This window comes from Leuciscus leuciscus (assembly GCF_965113295.1).
Source record: "Leuciscus leuciscus genome assembly, chromosome: 10".
Classification (NCBI taxonomy): Eukaryota; Metazoa; Chordata; class Actinopteri; order Cypriniformes; family Leuciscidae; genus Leuciscus; species Leuciscus leuciscus.
The window spans coordinates 8,744,927-8,763,142 of record NC_138734.1 but is presented as its reverse complement, the minus strand read 5'-3'; the positions used below and the strand labels follow the sequence as shown (position 1 = coordinate 8,763,142).

The 18,216-nt window shown below is 39.7% G+C and overlaps 1 protein-coding gene across 2 annotated transcripts in view; it reads left to right on the top strand.

Moving 5' to 3' along the window:
* Window positions 1-15,604, top strand: part of LOC309508477 (uncharacterized protein) — a 70,411-nt gene extending 54,807 nt beyond the window's left edge. Inside the window, exon 4 of one of the 2 annotated variants that reach the window (XM_082183123.1) lies at window positions 14,332-15,604. In XM_082183123.1, coding sequence (XP_082039249.1) covers window positions 14,332-14,568 — 237 coding nt within the window. In that variant the 3' untranslated portion in view covers window positions 14,569-15,604. The remainder of the gene's footprint in view (window positions 1-14,331) is intronic. The other variant, XM_082183124.1, reaches the window with a different exon arrangement.
* The last annotated feature ends 2,612 nt before the right edge of the window (window positions 15,605-18,216 follow it).

The window sequence follows — 18,216 nt, the reverse complement described above, 5'->3', positions numbered from 1 at the left end:
TCTGTTCAAGGACACAAAGAACTTTATGTACACTAATTCATACATTTAACTTAAAACTTTCATGTAACCTCAATGTGAACACTTTTATTAGTAAACTTAGCTATCTTTAACATTTATTAGTATAAACCTAGCTAGCTTTAACACTTGCTGTATGAGTGCAGCAATAAAAAGATTTTATTTGCTCTCAAATCAAACTGCATGCACCACTTGTCACCATGATGGTAACTATCCTAAAACCAACATTAACAGAAATTCTTCTAAATTAGCATAACAAAACATTAATCACTACTAAATCTCCCACTTAACATTAATTTTGCGCACACAAAAAAACAAACAAAAAAAACAAACAAACATATTGCACTTAATTTGAGCATTTACTCTCCCTTTCGAGTGCCATCAGCAAAGCATGCTGGGAAATAGACACCCTAGCCATTTCAGTTAAACTTAAGTTCGTCTAAATTAAAATAAATAATTTCATAACACTCAAAACAATGAAACAGTTCAGTTTACTTAAAATATATCAGTTCTGTGAACTTGAATGAAAATAAAGTGCTAAATACTCATACAAGTTTATTTGACTGAACTAGTAAGTTTAATTTAAGTTTGTCCTACTCAAACCAATTAATTATTTTGAGCATTAAGTAGTGGCCAACAAGGTAAGTACATTGGTTAAGGTTAATTTTATGATTTGTAAACAAATATATTTTTTGGAGTTTTCATGACATACCAAGCCTGCTTGATAGCTCAGCTGGTGCAGAATAGTACTAATGATGCAGAGAGCTCGGGTAATCCTGTGAAAGACGAGTCACAATAAAAGAGCTCAAAAACAAGCTAAAATGGCATGGTTACGATGGCGTTTTTATGTCACATTTGCTTTTGTTAACACTATCTGGTAGGTTTAGGGTTTAGTGTAGATGTACGTTATTTTAAAATGGATCATTGAGCTTTTAGCGTCACTCACCGGACATTTCAGCTCAGAACTGTGGTGTTAGGTACAAACTCCAACGTAATAAAACGTTGCCATATTCATGTTCATCTGTTCCAAAAAAAAACAAAAAAAACATGCTTTTAGTGCTACTCACTGGACATTTCACTTTGAAACTGTCGTGAACCGTGAAATACGCAATGTCTTTTGCCTTTTGCAAAAATGTTGCCACAGGTACGCTTTTCTAATGAGCCTGGGCTGAATGTATTAAATGCCGATCGAATGATGGAGAACAGCATTCCCCAGGCATATATCCATGATGCACAGCATTTTAAAGAGTGACCCTGGATCGTAGTGGTTAAGTAATGCAGTGTAGTTCAGGTCAGAGCACACTAATCTGCTGCATCCTCCAAAAATTTGCTCTCAGGCCTGAAATAATTGCGACGTGCAAATAGCTTTTAGGACAAATTTTATGGGCACGTTTGCACTGGTTTTTGCATAATTATTTTAGTGAACTGAGTGCTGAAACAACACAGAGAGCGTTTGCTAAGAAACAATGCCATCAGCAGACTCAATTCAGTGAATTTCCCCCTTAGAGTGCTTTTAAGAGGAATCTGATTCCTTGAATACATCACAAAGTCATGGAGTTTCTCTTTTACTTTGTCTGGACGGAGGTGCATTTTCTCTAATTGCTTAAATGATGCAATTACATTTGCTTTGAATTGCAATTTCCAAGTGTTTTTATTTTCCATTAGTACTTATTAACATTAATGAGATTCAATATCATTTGTAATGCCATTCAAGCCCAAATGTGGCCTTTAAAAATGATAATTACCTCCTCAGCTTATGCCTCAAATGTGGCTTTAGCCATTTGACCCATATTACCATAATGATTTATGACTGACATTCCAATATCTGTCATTAGAGACCAAACATGTTTTTATCTCTCATCCCCTCTAAGCCGTGATGATTCAAAGGATTTACAGTCTCAGATGGCAACCTTTCTTCCAAAAGATCTTGCAGTATTGTTCAATGAGCATTATTTCTTTGTGTTCTGACCTCACACTTACACTCGTCCATTGTTTTTTCTTTGTAAATCTTGCCTCAATCCTCTTGTTTGTCTTGTTTGTGTGTGCGAAAAGATTAAAGATTAAAAAGAAAGAAAAGCCAGAGAGAGAGAGAGAGAGAGAGAGAGAGAGAGAGAGAAGACAAGTCCCAGCAAACGTATCATTTTAACTGGTGTTTTCTCACTGTTGTCCTCTTTGTTGAGTTTATTTTGTTATTAAGGGGAAAGCACGCAGCACATATATCTAAACGACACTCGCAGCAGTCTAAGCTGATTTTTTTTTTAAAGCCATTTCAAACTTCTTTTGATCACTAAGCGAAAAATGTTCAATAACTTTGCCACAAAGATTGCACAGTCCTATAGCTCGTCCTGGGTCAACATTTCATTCAGTAACATTGGGCAGTTTTGATTTATATGCTGTTTAATGTTGATGATTGCGTTATTTTACATATGCATCTGCGTACATATGCTATCGCTTGTTTCTGCTGCTTTTTCGCAAGTGTTTTGATCCGGAGATTCATTACTCTTTCAAAAGATATGGCATAGCGCCCCCTACCGTACAACAGTTAAAACAGGGAGAGCCCCGAAATTTCCGTCAATGGCGGGGAAAGAGCTAATAGGTTTAATATGCGTGTTTATGATACATTTGTTTCTTGTCATCTTTATATGTTCATTCAGTCATCATTCTTCCTTAACTTCTTTTGCTCTTAAGGCTCAATCCCAATTCACCCCTTGCCCCTACCCCTTGGCCCTACCCCTCCGTTTTGCGCGTTCCCGTGAAGGAGTAGGGTTGTCTCGATTCTCTTTTGGTTGGAGGGGTAGGGGTAGGGGGAAGGGCCAGATAGCCCTTGAAACTAAAAATTTTCGGAACCACATTTCAAATGAAGGGGTATGAGAAATGTACCTGCATACACCGGCTACAGAGGCAACATGACTGGCAATAATCATTTTCTTTATGTTGCATTCAATCTTGTGTTCATATTTACGGTCATGTTCTTCAAAGAAACGGTTGCAAAAAAAAAAAAATCGCTAAAGTTCGTTAACAATATGACGCGTGTAAAATCTTAAAAAAAATAGCGGATTCCTATTAAAACGGCGGATTTGCCAGGCGCGCGCCAGGAGCGGTTCACAGCCGAGGAGACCGACGTTCTCGTCAGGGACATTGGGAATGGAGAAACCCACCCAAATTAAATGTGTAAGTTAGATGTATGCTTCTATAATAAATTGTCTATCTATCTATCTATCTATCTATCTATCTATCTATCTATCTATCTATCTATCTATCTATCTATCTATCTATCTATCTATCTATCTATCTATCTATCTATCTATCTATCTAAGCCTAATAATGTATGATTTGCAAAAATGAAAACTGCTGCTGCGTTGTGCACACGCTACATTGATTATGGCCAAGCATGCGCCCTTAAAATAGCATATGAATAACATGCGCAACGCGCCACTGACTTAAAACTATTTTTTCCTGGTTAGTGGCGCAATTGTTTTCTAAACCTGCAAAGTAGCATGAGGGAACGTTTGCGCCGGAACACGCCTCCTCTTTGCGCTGAACCGCCCCCGGCAGCGCAAGTGTATTTCTTAGTTAACCGACGTGCTTCTGTGGAGGGAAAAATCCGCTTTGCGCGGGTGCAAAATAGGAATGATACATGCGTCGGTGTACAAAGTCAATTGCGCTGGGTGCAAGATAGGGCCCCTGGTCTGAAAACAAGGTGTGTTCTGGCGCATTGTTGGCGCGTTGCTATTTCGAGTCAACAGAAATAGACTGCGCCATTGACCAACTGAATCCTGGTCCAAAGTCAATGCCGCAATATTTTTTTTTTGTTATTTAATGAGCGCGTTAGTAATGTGCGCCTATAGGCGGGTCCACAATGTGCGTACACTCTGCTTATTAAACACACAGGGACGCACAGCAGCACACAAACATGCCAAATATTTAAAATAAAAGGATTACAATGTAAAAGATTATTATTGTGAACATAAAGATGTGGTGGAATCCGGATTGTCCCGTAGAGGGTCTGCTTGCGGACTTTTACCTCGCGCATGAGCAGTTCCGTTTGCGCTCTGAAGACACATTTGGTCTTTCCACTATGAGCGCAACTGGCATTTAAAGGGAATGGGAGATAAGATTCTGATTGGTTTAACGCACGTAAATCCCACAACACACCCATTACTCATTATGAGAAGAGGGACAACCCTTTTAGACCATGCGCATGGCGCAAAAGTGGATTCGGACACGCCCTAAGAGAGCTTGCGCTGTGTGCTTAAGACCATGCGCTTAGATCGTTAAAATAGGGCCCTTAGAGTTAATTTTAACATACTTCAATGTAGATAAGCTTATTATCTGTCAACCTTATCGCTCTTCCCTGTGTAAGGGTACTTGTCTGAGTGTTGATTTTGCCTTTTTAAACACACACCGTAGTGACCTTTCATATTTGAGTGTGTGGGTCTATGAATGAGATAACCAGTAATTAACCTGGCAGCGGAGAGAGAAGTATGGGTAAATGTGTGTGGGTAATCCTGGCTGGTGATGTGTCCTTGTTATTGAGCCCAAGAACAGATGTACTGAGATGAGAGATATCTAATGATAACACCCAGGTGTTAATCTTTGGTGTTATACTGACATTCAGTGAGATGGTGGGTGTATAATATAAAATTGTACTGTGAAAAATGTATGAAAAGTTTCTTTTGGAATTTGCAGAGAAAATGATCCACACATTTGTGTTATGTAACTCATGCATTTGGACTGTACTGTATGTCATACTATGCAGTGCAGATATCTACAGGATCTGAAATGCTTGTAATGCACTCAAACCTCAGTTAATAAGAAAATCATGTTTTTATCGTTAAAGATCTACGGCGACCCATTTGGATCTAGTTTTACTTTAGCTCCTCTATTATCATATGTCACAACAAGATTTCTCACAAGATTTCACAAGAAGTCACAAGAGATTTGACCGCATCAACATATCAACATATTTTCATTGTGTTCATTTTTCAAAACAGATTAGTTTTGATCATATCCAGAAATATCCCTCGCTTTTAGTGGTGATTGTTAAGGCTCTATTATTTTTCATACTTATGGATTGAGGATTTAATTTCCTCCTGTTATCCGCCAATAAATGTCTGGGTCACATTTCACACCAAAATCAAAATCAAATCAAAATAAATAACATGTTGCCAAAAGAAAATGAAGCCTATTTTAGGAACATTAAGATTTATTTTTTCATTGTGTCATTTACATTACAATTAAGCATGTCCTTCTCCAATTGTCATAGGCCTACTGTCAGTAAACAAGCAATTCATATCATAGAGAAAAAAAAAAAAGAAAAAAAAAGATCCTACTATTATATTAACTAGATCTCTCACTGTCAAAATAAAATCTGATTTTTTTCTGTTATTTACAATCAGTCAGCACTTTATCATGTTAACAATTGTAATAGCCGAGAGGCAGAGGAAGAACAGGAGACAATGATGTGATGATTAAGAATTGATCAGAAATGTTATTTTACAGTATATACAGTACACATCTGTGTGCATTTATTAGAATTATGATTAAGAATGCATGGTTAAAATTACAATGCAAAAAAAAGTCCTGATTCAAGACACACTCACGCACACACACACACACACACACAGAATAATAATCACAACAGATCACATCATTTATGTAGCTTTAGAAGGTTTGGTGTGTCTATCCAGGACCTTAGTTCTTCTTATGAGCTCCTGTTTTTCAGAAGGGCTTTTCCTGAAATAATTACTCCTGGAGTAAGCCAAAAGATATAAAACATTATGCTATGGCTTGAATATATTTTCTAATTGGCTGTGCAGTGTCTCTGTGGATCCTATACACCAACGTGCAGATAATTCCTCTGTTCAGATCAGTGATAGAGGCAAAATAGAGGCATGTTTTACATGGTCAAAGGAGCACTCAAGAATGACTGACAGATAAACTCTGGATTCCACCTTTCTTAAATGGGGTACAAAAAATAGGTCCATTTCAATCAGTACATATTATTTGAAAGCATTTTCAATCAGCTTTGTAACTGGCTTTATGTAGAGCCACTAGGCAGGCCAGAAGGTCAAATTCCTTCTCTGAAGATAGTGAAATAATTGCTTTGGCAAATTCCAAAGTTCTGGAACGGGGCAATGCTGCGATGGGGGAATCATTACATTGTCAAAGGAGATAAAAGAAGCCTATTTAGGTCGAATTCCCCATGGTGGACTATCAGAGAGACCCCTACACGCCTACCTCACTGTTGAAGGTATTGGAAAAAAGAAAGAAAAAGAGGGCTTCTTATTCGGCCAGTGATTTTCATTTAGATTAGTGCTGCATTTTATTCAGGAGTGAAGTGTCTCTCTGAATCTCTCCCTGTCTGTGAGGAAGGTGCTGTCATAATGGTTCACCTCCTCCATCTGTAGACATTTTATTATGTACGCTTGTTAATAAAACAGTGTTTTTCCTCCAAAGGAAGCAGCTGTTTTTGTGTTTGTGCATATGTATAGTAGTCATCTAATATCAGAGTTCAAAACAAGACTTTAAATTAAAGTTTACTTCCCTTTCAGTTTGGTCACGTTCGACTGCTGCTTTGGGGAAATTAAACAGAGAAAAAATGTTAGCTACCAAAAGACACTGCGGATCGTCTTAGTTACGTATGTCTACGACGTAGTCGGATGTACCGTACTGATTGGGAACACGCTTAGGGAGCCTGTCATCTTCGAGTATTGATAAAACGAGCCAATCCACATTGGCGTGCGAGCTTTGCATCTCACGCTCCGCCCCGCAGCGCGGAAGTGGGTGCACGCACCATTTGTCTTTCGCTTCGGAGTCGATCGGTCTTCACGTCGATGTCTGTGAAGAGTGTTGATATTTTCAACGAGCGAGTGTGTCGGTGCTTCTTCTGGAAGTCTCTCCCGGTGCTGTTCTACAGCGCAAGTGCAGTGGTGGTCGCGAGCCTTCTGAGGTCTCAACTGCTTTTTTAACAGCATTCCTTTTTGTGTTTGTTTGTCTGACAGTCGGTTGAAGGCGAAGAAAGTGAGTGCGTCACTGGTACAGGCTGCACCATTCCTGTCAGTGTTGCCGCGATCATTCCCCTGTGTGCTCCAGCACTGGTGAGAGTCCAAACTTCCTGAAATAGCAACACGGGTGCGTTTTCGTCTTTTTCAAGATGTCATTCCACCCGTGCGTTTCTGGATGAGGTCATTCGCTGTCCCCCTCTGACGGTCACAATAGTTGTGACCGATATCGCGTGTTTGGGCTTACAGCACGCTGAAGCAGCTTTTATGGATAGTTCATATTCCCATTGCGGGAACATGACAATCGTGGTATTGAGATCGAGACTCGCCTTCATGCGTGAAGGTGGAGTCCCCATTACCATGACCCGCTCTCGGGCGCCATGTGGGATGGGTGATCAAAGGATAATAGTGATGGCTTCCCCGCCCAGTAACAATCCCTGTGGGCCCCTCACTCCTCTATCACACCCCTCCAGAGGACAGGATGCTGATTGCAACATGGGAGAGTGAGCTGAGTTCTGGAGATGACGACTCGGCTGCTTTGTCCCCTTCAGGGAGTGTAACGTTGTCAGAGTCAGATCCAGAGATCTCAGCTATGCTGAAACGGGCCACCGAGGTGGTCGAGCTTGTGTTGAATCCTCCACCGTGTCCCGTACCGTCTCGTTGGATGATTGGTTCTCGGGGCGGGCCAGGCTGGTTCTCAGCCTACCGCCCCAGTACCTTTCTTTTCCAAAGCGCATGAAGAGCTTACCAGGTCGTGGATGGCACCTTTCTCTGCCAGAAACTGCCTGAGTAGCTCCTCCCCCCTCTCTACCCTTGACGGAAGAGCGGTGAAGGGTTATGAGGCTATCCCTCCAGTGGAGCAGTCTGTCACAATGCACATGTGTCTGACGGCCGCTACCTCTTGGAAGGGGGATCCTCGTCTCCCCTCTAAATCCTGTGAGTTCTCGTCCGTTCTTACGGGCAGAGCTTACAAAGCCTGTGGGCAAGCCGCTTCCTCCCTGCATGCCATGGTGTTGCTACAGGTCCATCAGGCCAAGGCACTCATGGACATGCACGATGGTAGACTAGACCGTGCGCTCATAGGTGAGCTCCACACTGCAACTGACCTCACCCTCCGGGGCACGAGCGTTGTGACGTGCGTGATCGGTCTGGCGATGTCCACCTTAGTAGTCCAGGAGCACCATCACTGGCTCAACCTGGCCGATATGAGGGTTGCGGACAAGGTTCGGTTCCTGGACTCCCCCATTTCCCAGGTTGGGCTGTTCGTCGACGCGGTGGAGAAATGCGCCCAACAGTTATCTGCCCCCCAGGTGCTGACGGAGGTCATCCAGCACATCCTGCTCCGGCGGCCCGCTGCTGCCTCCACCCCGCCGCCAGTGGAAGTTTCTCTGCCAGCTTGTCACCGAGGGCGTCCCCCTGCCGCCGCTTCCGCTCCTGCTAGGCCACCACAGCAGCCTCCAACCAGGCCTCAGCATGGAGCCAGCCGCAGGCAGGCCGCCCAGCCTGCTGCCAAACCAGGTGGTAAGAGTAAGACCACAGAGTAAGACCTGAGACAGACCACCCAGGGATGGGAGGACGAGCTCTTCAGATGGTTACCGTTCCGCTGCTGGCTCCCCGGAGTACCAGCGGCTCCCGAATTGTAGCAAATTCCTCCGTTCCTGGGTCCCAAGAGGGCCAGACTGTCCCAGCTGCCTCACCCCAACAGTGTAGCTGCTTCCTAGGCATTGACACAGTGTGCCTCGCTGACAGATATTGTAGAGCAGTGGGTTGGGCGACACCAACATGTATAATACGTGTCGAGCCGGTTGCTTTCCGTGTGCTTCCTTCACAAAGAAGCCAGTTACACTGTAAGCCCTGTTCGAAGTGTCAGCTTGCTGCGCCATTCCCCTCCTATGGGCCAGATACGTGCGCCATTCTTGCTCCAGTAGAGTTCCTCTTTAGCCGAACCCTGTTGAGTTCCTACACACCCTTCGGCAACGGACGTGGCAGAGTGTCTGATGCCAGACCTATCACTTGTATGCACTGGTGGAACCTGTGCTAGGCTGGGTCCATATGTTGTGATCCCTACGGCGATCCCATATGTGTATTCTTCCACGGTACAGCTCCCTGCGGCGAGCCCTTGTCTTACCCTTGGTTGTATTATGCCCGCTCTGCCATTGCTGTCCGGTGAGTCTTCCCCTTGTTATAGGCTGGAGCCACCTCAGTGACATTCCATATGTTGTACTGCCTGGTAAAACGCCAAGTCCATATGTGTATCCTCCACATGTTACCTCCCTTCGGGTAGGATGTGGCTTTCGCTGTGTCTTCCTTTCCTCGGAAATGGCACGCTTTCCCAGTGTTGTCCATGTCTGACTGAGTGGGTCTTGCGGAACAGCAGTGACTTCCCTGTCCTAAGCCCTGTCCTATCTCCGCCTCAGTAATGCAGGGGAAAGACTGCGGGGGAATAACGCCCCAAAAGCCTGGATGCTTTTGTCTAGGCACTGGAAGGTGGCAGCACTAGTGGCGTTTTAATGGGGATCCCAATCAGTATGGTATGTCCGACTACGTTGAACGTGACCAAACTGAAAGAGAATGTCTTGGTTAATTATGTATTTTAAAAAAAGAGGGAATGGAGATGTAGTCCCGTCACCACTATTGCTGGACAACCGCTGACTCCGGGCTCCGCTCGGCTCCTCAGCGGAAAAGAAATGGTGTGTGCATCCACTTCCGTATTTATACCTGAGCTGCGGAGCGTGAGATGCAAAGCTTGCACGCCAATGTGAAATGGCTCAATTTATCAATACTCGAAGATGACAGGCTCCCTAAGAGTGATCCCAATCAGTACGGTATGTCCGACTACGTCTCCGTTCCCTCCTTCAGGGAACGAGGGTTACATACGTAACCAAGACGTTCCGCAGTGTCTTTTGGTAGCTATTTTTTTTTCTCTGTTTAATTTCCCCAAAGCAGCAAATGAACCCCTTAGTTCTTAGCTGTGTACTGTAAGTGGCTATACAATTATTTTGTTTTATTCCTCTTTTTTTTTTCTATGAATCAACCGAATATATTCTAATTACATTTGATATTCATGACATTTATTTTCCTCATATTATTGTCTTAGTTTAATCAGATGAAGAAAATCAATATTTCTAATAAATGAAAACTTCGTTTTTACGTTCTTACTATTCATGTTGTTTTATATATATCCAAGGGTCATCTGTGCCTCGCATTATATGCATTCAAACATCTGTCATGATCAGTAGGCAAACTTCTTTCTGAAATAGCGCACTGAACGCATTGTTTAAATGTGGTTTAGCACTAATCCGACTTTCTTCATCTTTTTCCTTGACAACCAGTTGAATAAAAACTGATAAAAAAATAAAAAAATAAAAAAAGATTAATAATGAAATACTATTTGTCAGGTAAAAAAAAAACAATTGCCCAAGAACACGTTTTGAAGCTCCGTGTGCATGGTTAAACCAGTGTCTCCTCTTTTCCCTCCAGTAATTTTTGGCTTGATCTACAGAACTAATAAAACAAGACAGATGTTCATAATAGCCAGAAAGCAAATATTTGTTTGTCTAATAGCTACTGGGTTAACTATGCCACCAGAGGAAACAGGCTTTTGTGTGTGGGACACAAAAGGAAATATCTAACACAATGTCCAGCTGTCCCTGGTCCCCATTCAGTTTTTTAACAAATAGCAGAAAATAAATTATGTTAGATATATTTTGTGTTCAATGCGAGAAAGCATTTCATAATAGTTTGGAACCACATAAGAGTCAGTAAACAAGAACAGTGTTCATTTGAACTATTGCATTAAGTCAGCTCTCTCCTGTTGGGTGCATCTCATGATGAAGCCATTGAAGGTATTTATTACTGCTGAAAAATCATATAGATATTTAACTGTCTTTGTGCTCCAGATCACTTGAAGTCATTGTGCATCTAACTGAAGTAGCTATAATGCCACAAAGTAGCTATACATTTCTGTTCTTCAGAAAACTTAGCCCATGTTTAGTAATGTTACATCCAATCGAGAACATCTTGAATGAGTAAATATCACCTTAAATATTTAAAGATTCCTTTAATTATTATTTATATAATTTCCAAGCTATTTGTGCAGAGATAGATGTTACAAAATTGTAAATATTATTATACACAAAAAAATAGCCACTGCTGCATTTCATTTTGATAGATATGTCTTCATCTTCTCCATTCCCACTCTGAGTTCTGGTTCCACCTGTCATCTAAACCTCATGTGTCTAGCTTGCGTCCTTCACTATCAGCTTTGAGAAAAGAAAATGGCCCAGGGGTGACCAAAATTGTTGAAATTGTTGCTCCTTCCGTTACAATACTGCTGCTCACAGAGTGGGAATCATCATTGTCATAGACATAAAGATGCGTGGGGACTCTGCGTAAGTCACCTTTCCATTCACGTTTTTTTTACTCTTTCTCTCTGGTCCCATTTACCCTGGTGTTTACATTCTTCTCAAGCAATCCAATCACAATTGGTCTGTTCTAAATACAGATTTAAAAAGGGTCCAAAACATTTTTGCGATCCAGTCACTCATACCACTTTCAGGTAGTCAGGGAAACCATACATGACGCAAATACAGACTATTTTGATTTCACTAACTGTAACACCAGGTGTAAATATGGCCTCTCTTTCTGTCTGCTTGACTCTTTCTACACTGCATTTTCTCATTACTTCATTTCACTTTACAGTATGTCATATTCCAATCTGTTTTTCATTCTTGTCATTTTTGTAAACTTCGGGCTTGTTGCAGCAAGCTAAGTTTAGAATGGCCTTTGTCAACGGGTTTGCAGGACTTTTACTTTCATGATGAGTTGTATTAGATTGGAGTACCTGTCACACTGATCATCTAACTGAGAAGTTGTGGGTTTTATTTACCAATTTAACTGTACATATACATAAGCTGTTTGTGTCACACTATTGCGTGTTTGTCTCTACACTGGACTTCAAAATGTAGTATTGTAAACAGAAACAGAAGAAAAATTGATTAGTGGCATCAGACACCGGAACCAATATACTTTATAATATTAAACTTGCAGGGTAGAGGTGGAAGATTTAGATAATTGTTCAGCTTTTTTGACTTTGACTTTGTCTTTGACTTTTTTGACATTGAATTTTCAATGTATAAATATTGATGTTTTTGATCAGCAATTTGCTTCTGAGGTTTGCACTCTTGTTCACAGGACATTGAAGAATCATTTATCAAATCTGATGAAATACTTTTAAAGAGTTAGTTCACCCCCAAAAATTTAAATTATGTAATCAAATGTACACTCTCAAGTCCTTTCAACCCCATGAGACTTCCATTTATCTTCAAAACACAAATTAAGATATTTTTATTGTGTTGATCATAATGATTACTTTTAAGATGTCCTCATCAAATTTGGTGGAATAAGCAACCCGATCTCCTGGCACTGTGTATCTATTGCACGAGTTCATGCTTTCATTTGGTGTGCTCTTTATATGCAGAAATCCTCTTTAACGTACACTTTCTACGTGCATCTGATTCGCAATATCCATTTAAATTTTATTTTATTTATTTTTATCAATAGTAGAATTATTAGTAGTATTCTTCTTGATTTTGCTTGCTAAATTTTAGTTTAAGAAAGAAAATGAGAGCATATCCTGAAAATGTTAATTTTACTCCCCCCCACTTGTGCCTACAAAGCTTTTTGATTTTATTTCTCCTCTAGTTGAAGTCAGGAGATATTTGCCTGATTTCTGTTCCACTTGCCACTGGATATGAATACTGATCTGAGCAACTTTTTATCGGATTTTAGATGGGCAGTTCCATCGAGCAAAAACTGAAAAAGTCAAGTTGTGCTCACTGCAGAGTCAAATGATGTCCAGCTCCACCTCTCTGGACGTCTAACGGGGTGGAGGGATAGACTTGTGGGTAGGGGTAGGGTTAGGGTGTGGTTGGATATTCTAGTTCCACCCGTTAGGCCGAAATTACATTCACTCTTCCTCGCTAGAAATCTAGCGAGGGGGAGCTAGACGTAAACTCCATCCATTTGCTCTGCAGTGAGTAGCCTTTTGAAAAAGTTCTCAGCAGGCTTGAAGTGGATATATTACTAGTAACAGAAATGATTTGGACATTTACAGCCAAGGTTCCTGTTCATTCACGCTGTATGGAAGGAACTGTCTGGAAGGCGAGTCTTTTTGGATGAACCACGCCAATTGAGCCATTTCATTGGTTTTGCATTTTACAAAGTATTTTCAAAATGTAAGCTTCATAGAAAATGTTGCTGTGGTTTCTGAGACTGAATTTTTGGATGTTTAACTAAAATAAGTTATGGGTAGGTTTAGGGAGAGGTTTAGGGTGAGGTTTAGGAAAAGATTTATAAAGCTGTGTGTAGTTCAAATTTTGCAAAATGAACGGACAGATATAATTTTAAATACATAGAGATTGATAATACTTTTCTTAGATCTTTCAATTGGAGGAGCAGAAATATCTCAGATAAAAAAATAAATAAAAATAAATTGTATTTCGAAGATGAATAAAAGTCTAATGGGTTTGGAATGACATGAGGGTGAACAATTGGGTGAAATATCCCTTTGATTTCATTCAAATCTTTAAGATATTCACTGTGTTGCTTAATTTTATGTAATCTGTGAGATCATCTTAAATACATAATTTATATATTAGTATTTTCTAATATTTTTAGAGTGTATTGTATTATTTATATACTCTATGAATACATGTTTTGGAAAAAAAAAATTCTGGATATTTCATTTGCTGGATATTGTTTCATTACCGTTTAACGTTCTTTCACATGACTCACATCAGGGTTTCAACACAAGTGTCATGTCCACAAGAAAAATGTTTCAGATATGTTACTATGTATTAAGTTGCATAGAATGTTAATTTGTGTGTAGACGTGATCTGCCAACCCGATCTCACGGCAATTTGTACGTATTTTACGAGGTGGTTAATTCGTACGAATTCATACGACCTCACTCGTATGACTTCGTACGATTTTTGCTAAATCGTACATATTTTACGAGTTGCCCAATTCATATGAATTCGTACAAGTGACCTACCCCTGACCACACCCCTAACCCCACCCCTAAACCTACCCATCACTGGTGTTTAGACAAATCGTACAAATTCGTACGAGTGAGGTTGTACGAATTAGCCACCTTGTACTCACTAGTACGAATTTGTACAAATTGGTCGTGAGATAACGTTGGATCTGCCTTGTGTTGTACACAACTTCAGTGCGAATCATGTGAAAGGAACTTTACGTTGTCAAATCAATGTATCTTCCATTGGTTGCTTAAATTTGCTTGTTTCCACAGAACTCTGGGAACGAAGAGCTACCGAACCCAGCTGACTATGTGAGCTGCCATCCCCCGGGCAACCAGGAACAATTTGTTGAACCTCCGCCTCCTTCTTCCTACCCCCCTGTTACCTTCCTTCCCCAGATCCCTTACACCCAGCACCCTACCAACACCCCCATGTACACCTTCCAGCCCAATGCCGCCCCTCCTGCCCCCCGACCCCCATTTAACTTCCCCAAAGAGCAGTCTGTGTAAACCCATGACCCTCCGAGCTGGGAGACGCTCCTGTGACAGCTCCGTTCCCCTTCCCATACAGGATAGCTATTACGAGTCACACCTGGAGAGAACAACACTTCCTCCCTCTTTACTGTTGTCCTGCGCTGGCCACATCAGGATGCGGGCGGTCTCTCGGAACAATGAATAAAAGTGTCAGTAGTTTGTGGACCGTAAACCGTGTGTGTTGTGCACTGCATGTTTCACTATGAGGCTGTGGTTAGGTTCCCTTAGTCTTGTGCTGTAATTTTAGAAACACCGCACCACAACTCTACACCCTCCCTCCTCTCACAACAACACACCTCACTTCTCCTGAACACAGGGTATCAGCCTTCGCTTTTCCTCTCTTAGACCTTACCTTCCTTTATTTCAATTCTGCCAAGTGTCCATTTACAGTGTTTCAAGAAATAATCACCCGAAAATTCTCTCATTACTTATGCACGCTCATATTTCAAAGTGTATATGCTGATATGTTTTTCGTGGAACCCAAAAGATGAATTTTTCAAAGTACAGTTCAAAGTAATCATGGCTGTCAGGCTCCAAAAATGACAACAAACTCCATAGAAGTACCATCAACGTCATATGGAGTTTTATACTCTTTTTAACTCTTTCTCCGCCATTGATGTAATTTTCCGGCTTTTCGTGTTTTCACATTTTCTGAAAGAGTAGAGAATCAAAACAGAAGAAAAAAAAGAAAAGGAGCAGAAACAACCAATAAAAACATTGGTTATGCACGGTGTGGTCTTTTCTCAGCTTTTTGTTCAAAATGTGTTTTGTTTTTTGTTTTTGTTTTAATGAAAATTACAGTCAAGTGTTGATAGAAAAGAATGCATGGAGCTAGACAACTAGACAAAGAAGGCATGAAGCTAGATTTATTGATTTATTATTATTTATTTTTTTAAAGCAGATGCTCTTTTCTTTCTTTGCATGTTCATATATATATATATATATATATATATACAACAACATTTTATGGGGGCCATTACATTTTTGTGAAAATTCTCAAAAACGCTGGCGGTGGTTGGCAATTTTTTTTTTTTTTTTTTTTTTTTTTTTTTTTTTTTGAGCGTATATAGAAAAGAGCTGTGCGAAAAATATTTAAAAGTTCTCCAAACTCCATAGGCTACCATGAACGTCATATGGACCAGTTTTATGGTACTTTTATGTTGTTGTTTTTTGTCATTTTTGGAGCTTGTACACTCTTAAAAATAAAGGTTCTTTGTTGACCTTGGAGGTTCCATGAAGAACCTTTAACATCCATGGAACCTTAACATTGCACAAGAGGTTCTTTAGATTTTTTAAATGTTCTTTTAGGAGCTGATTACTAAAAGGTTTTTAAGGGAACCAAAAGTGTGTTTTTTAATGGCATCGCTGTGATTTTGGAACCTTCGTTTTTAAGAGAGCATAGAAAAGAGCTGTGTGAACAATATTTTAAAAATCTTTTAAAATTGGTGGAGGTGGGGTGGAGGTGGAATGCATATGGGTTTGAAATGACATGAGGTTGCATGAATAATGATAGAACTGTTTCTTTAACTTTGTGTCACCTTTTTTGGTTTCTTTTTGGTTGTTTTGATTAATCAATTGTAACTCTTTCATTTATCAGATTATATTTGCTTGCTTCTTGTTGTACATGCTTGAGTTGAGTGACTGTTAAAGTATTACATTTTATTTATCTCATGACATTTTGTCAAAACTATGACATGGCACAACATCCCTACAGTGATTCTGCTGCAACAGCATTATATGGGTAAATTGGCAGTGCCGTCTTTCTCGAAGATATCTGAATAGTATCAAGTATCAAAACGATATTTAGTTATTATAATCTGAAATGTGAATGTTCCCACTTCTCTAAACAAAAAAAAATGAAAGGGCTCTATTTCACTTCCTCTCATGAGATATCATCTGACACAACGTCACAAGTAAAACTTCCTTTTTGCTGACAAAAACACTTTCATCTCATTTTGCTCGTAGTTACCAAAGAAATAGAGCATTCTATATTTGCTTCCACACAAATGTTTACATTTGGTATTATCAAAGATTTAGAGATTAACGGATACTTTTCATCAGGCCACTCATTTCAAGCGATCCAGAAAATCATAACCTTCATGTATCAATTTGTTTCCTTGAAGGCTCGTTGTTAAAAGACAAAGCGTTTTATTTCCGTTGCTGCTGTATTTATATGTGTAGGTTGTCCTTGAAAATGCATGCGATTACATGCAGTCCACGTCTTTCATTTTCATCATCTCTGAATAGTCAGAATGCTTTTTGTTTAAAACTACTTTAAATGTACCATTTCATTTCACTGGTTGACCTACACACAACTTTTTCAGGGACAATCCACAACTTTCATCCTTATTAAGCTATTTTTGAAAGAAAAGCATATGTTGATGTATTTTTTTAGAGAACGATCCTCAATATGCCGTTACCTTCTAGAGCATATTTAGCGTCACATTCAGTCCTGAATCCTACGAAGAACCGATGAAAATCACTGCTGCCCTCTTTACAACCTCAGCCAGACCTCTGTAAGGAATGAGATCATCTGACAAGAATGACGCTCATTGTCAGGCCATGTCTAATGTATATGCTGGAAAAAAGAAAAAAAAATTGTGCTCAATGTTTGTGCTCAATGTGAAAGTTACAAGTGATAAAAGAGAAACCCTTAGAGTTGTTCGGGGTTGGTTTTAAAAATCTATCTTTTGCAGTGGTTTATGGGCTAGGTTACAATATGTGAAGCTACCTACTGTGCACACCTTTATGTCTGGCATTGATTTCTGTGTGTGTACTAGTGTAGCATTAGAATCATCTGTGGTTCCTGGGTTGCATTGCTGGAAAGAAAACCCTGTCCCCATGTCACATATTTTCCATTATTGCTGCCACATGTATTATTAATATTAACATTTTCAACACTGAAGATCATGCATTATTTGCCACTAGTTGATTTTTCTTTGTTGTCCTACTGCCTCAGATAATATGAAATTATTTTTCTTTTCTTTTGAAATTGTGATATTATTTTACTTAATTTCTATGTTTGCAATCCTGCCGAGTTTGTTTTATACACGTGAGCTGTAGCTTTTTTTGTTAATATTTTCTAATACATGCGATGTATACAATATATCTTCATGTTTGTAAAAGGAAAATCATCGTCTGAGTCATCGTGAACACATGAACTCAATCATTGTATGTGTCACTGCTAGTTATTATTCCATATGTGAAGCATTTTGACTTTTTTGTCTTTTTTACATGGGGATTATGTTTGATGTAAAAATGAACTATGTACCAGATGTGTGAAACAAAAATCATGCAGATGAACATTAAACCTCACAAAATCTAAATAATGTCCTTGTTTCGAAATATATATGATATGTATATTTCACTAAACTGCAAGATATATTACGATGTACATGTGCAAAACGGCACATTTTTGTCAAAAAAAGGTTGTTTTAAAGCACTTAATTACATTTTCCGATATTCGTGATTTAATCTAAAGTGAGAACTATTTATGGTTAATATTGTTAACAAAGTATTATCTAACTCTTTATATATGAGCTAATTAAACAATAATAATTTGTTAATTACAGTGACAATTAATGGACTCAGTTTGTATATAGTCTATTAATGTATTAACTACAG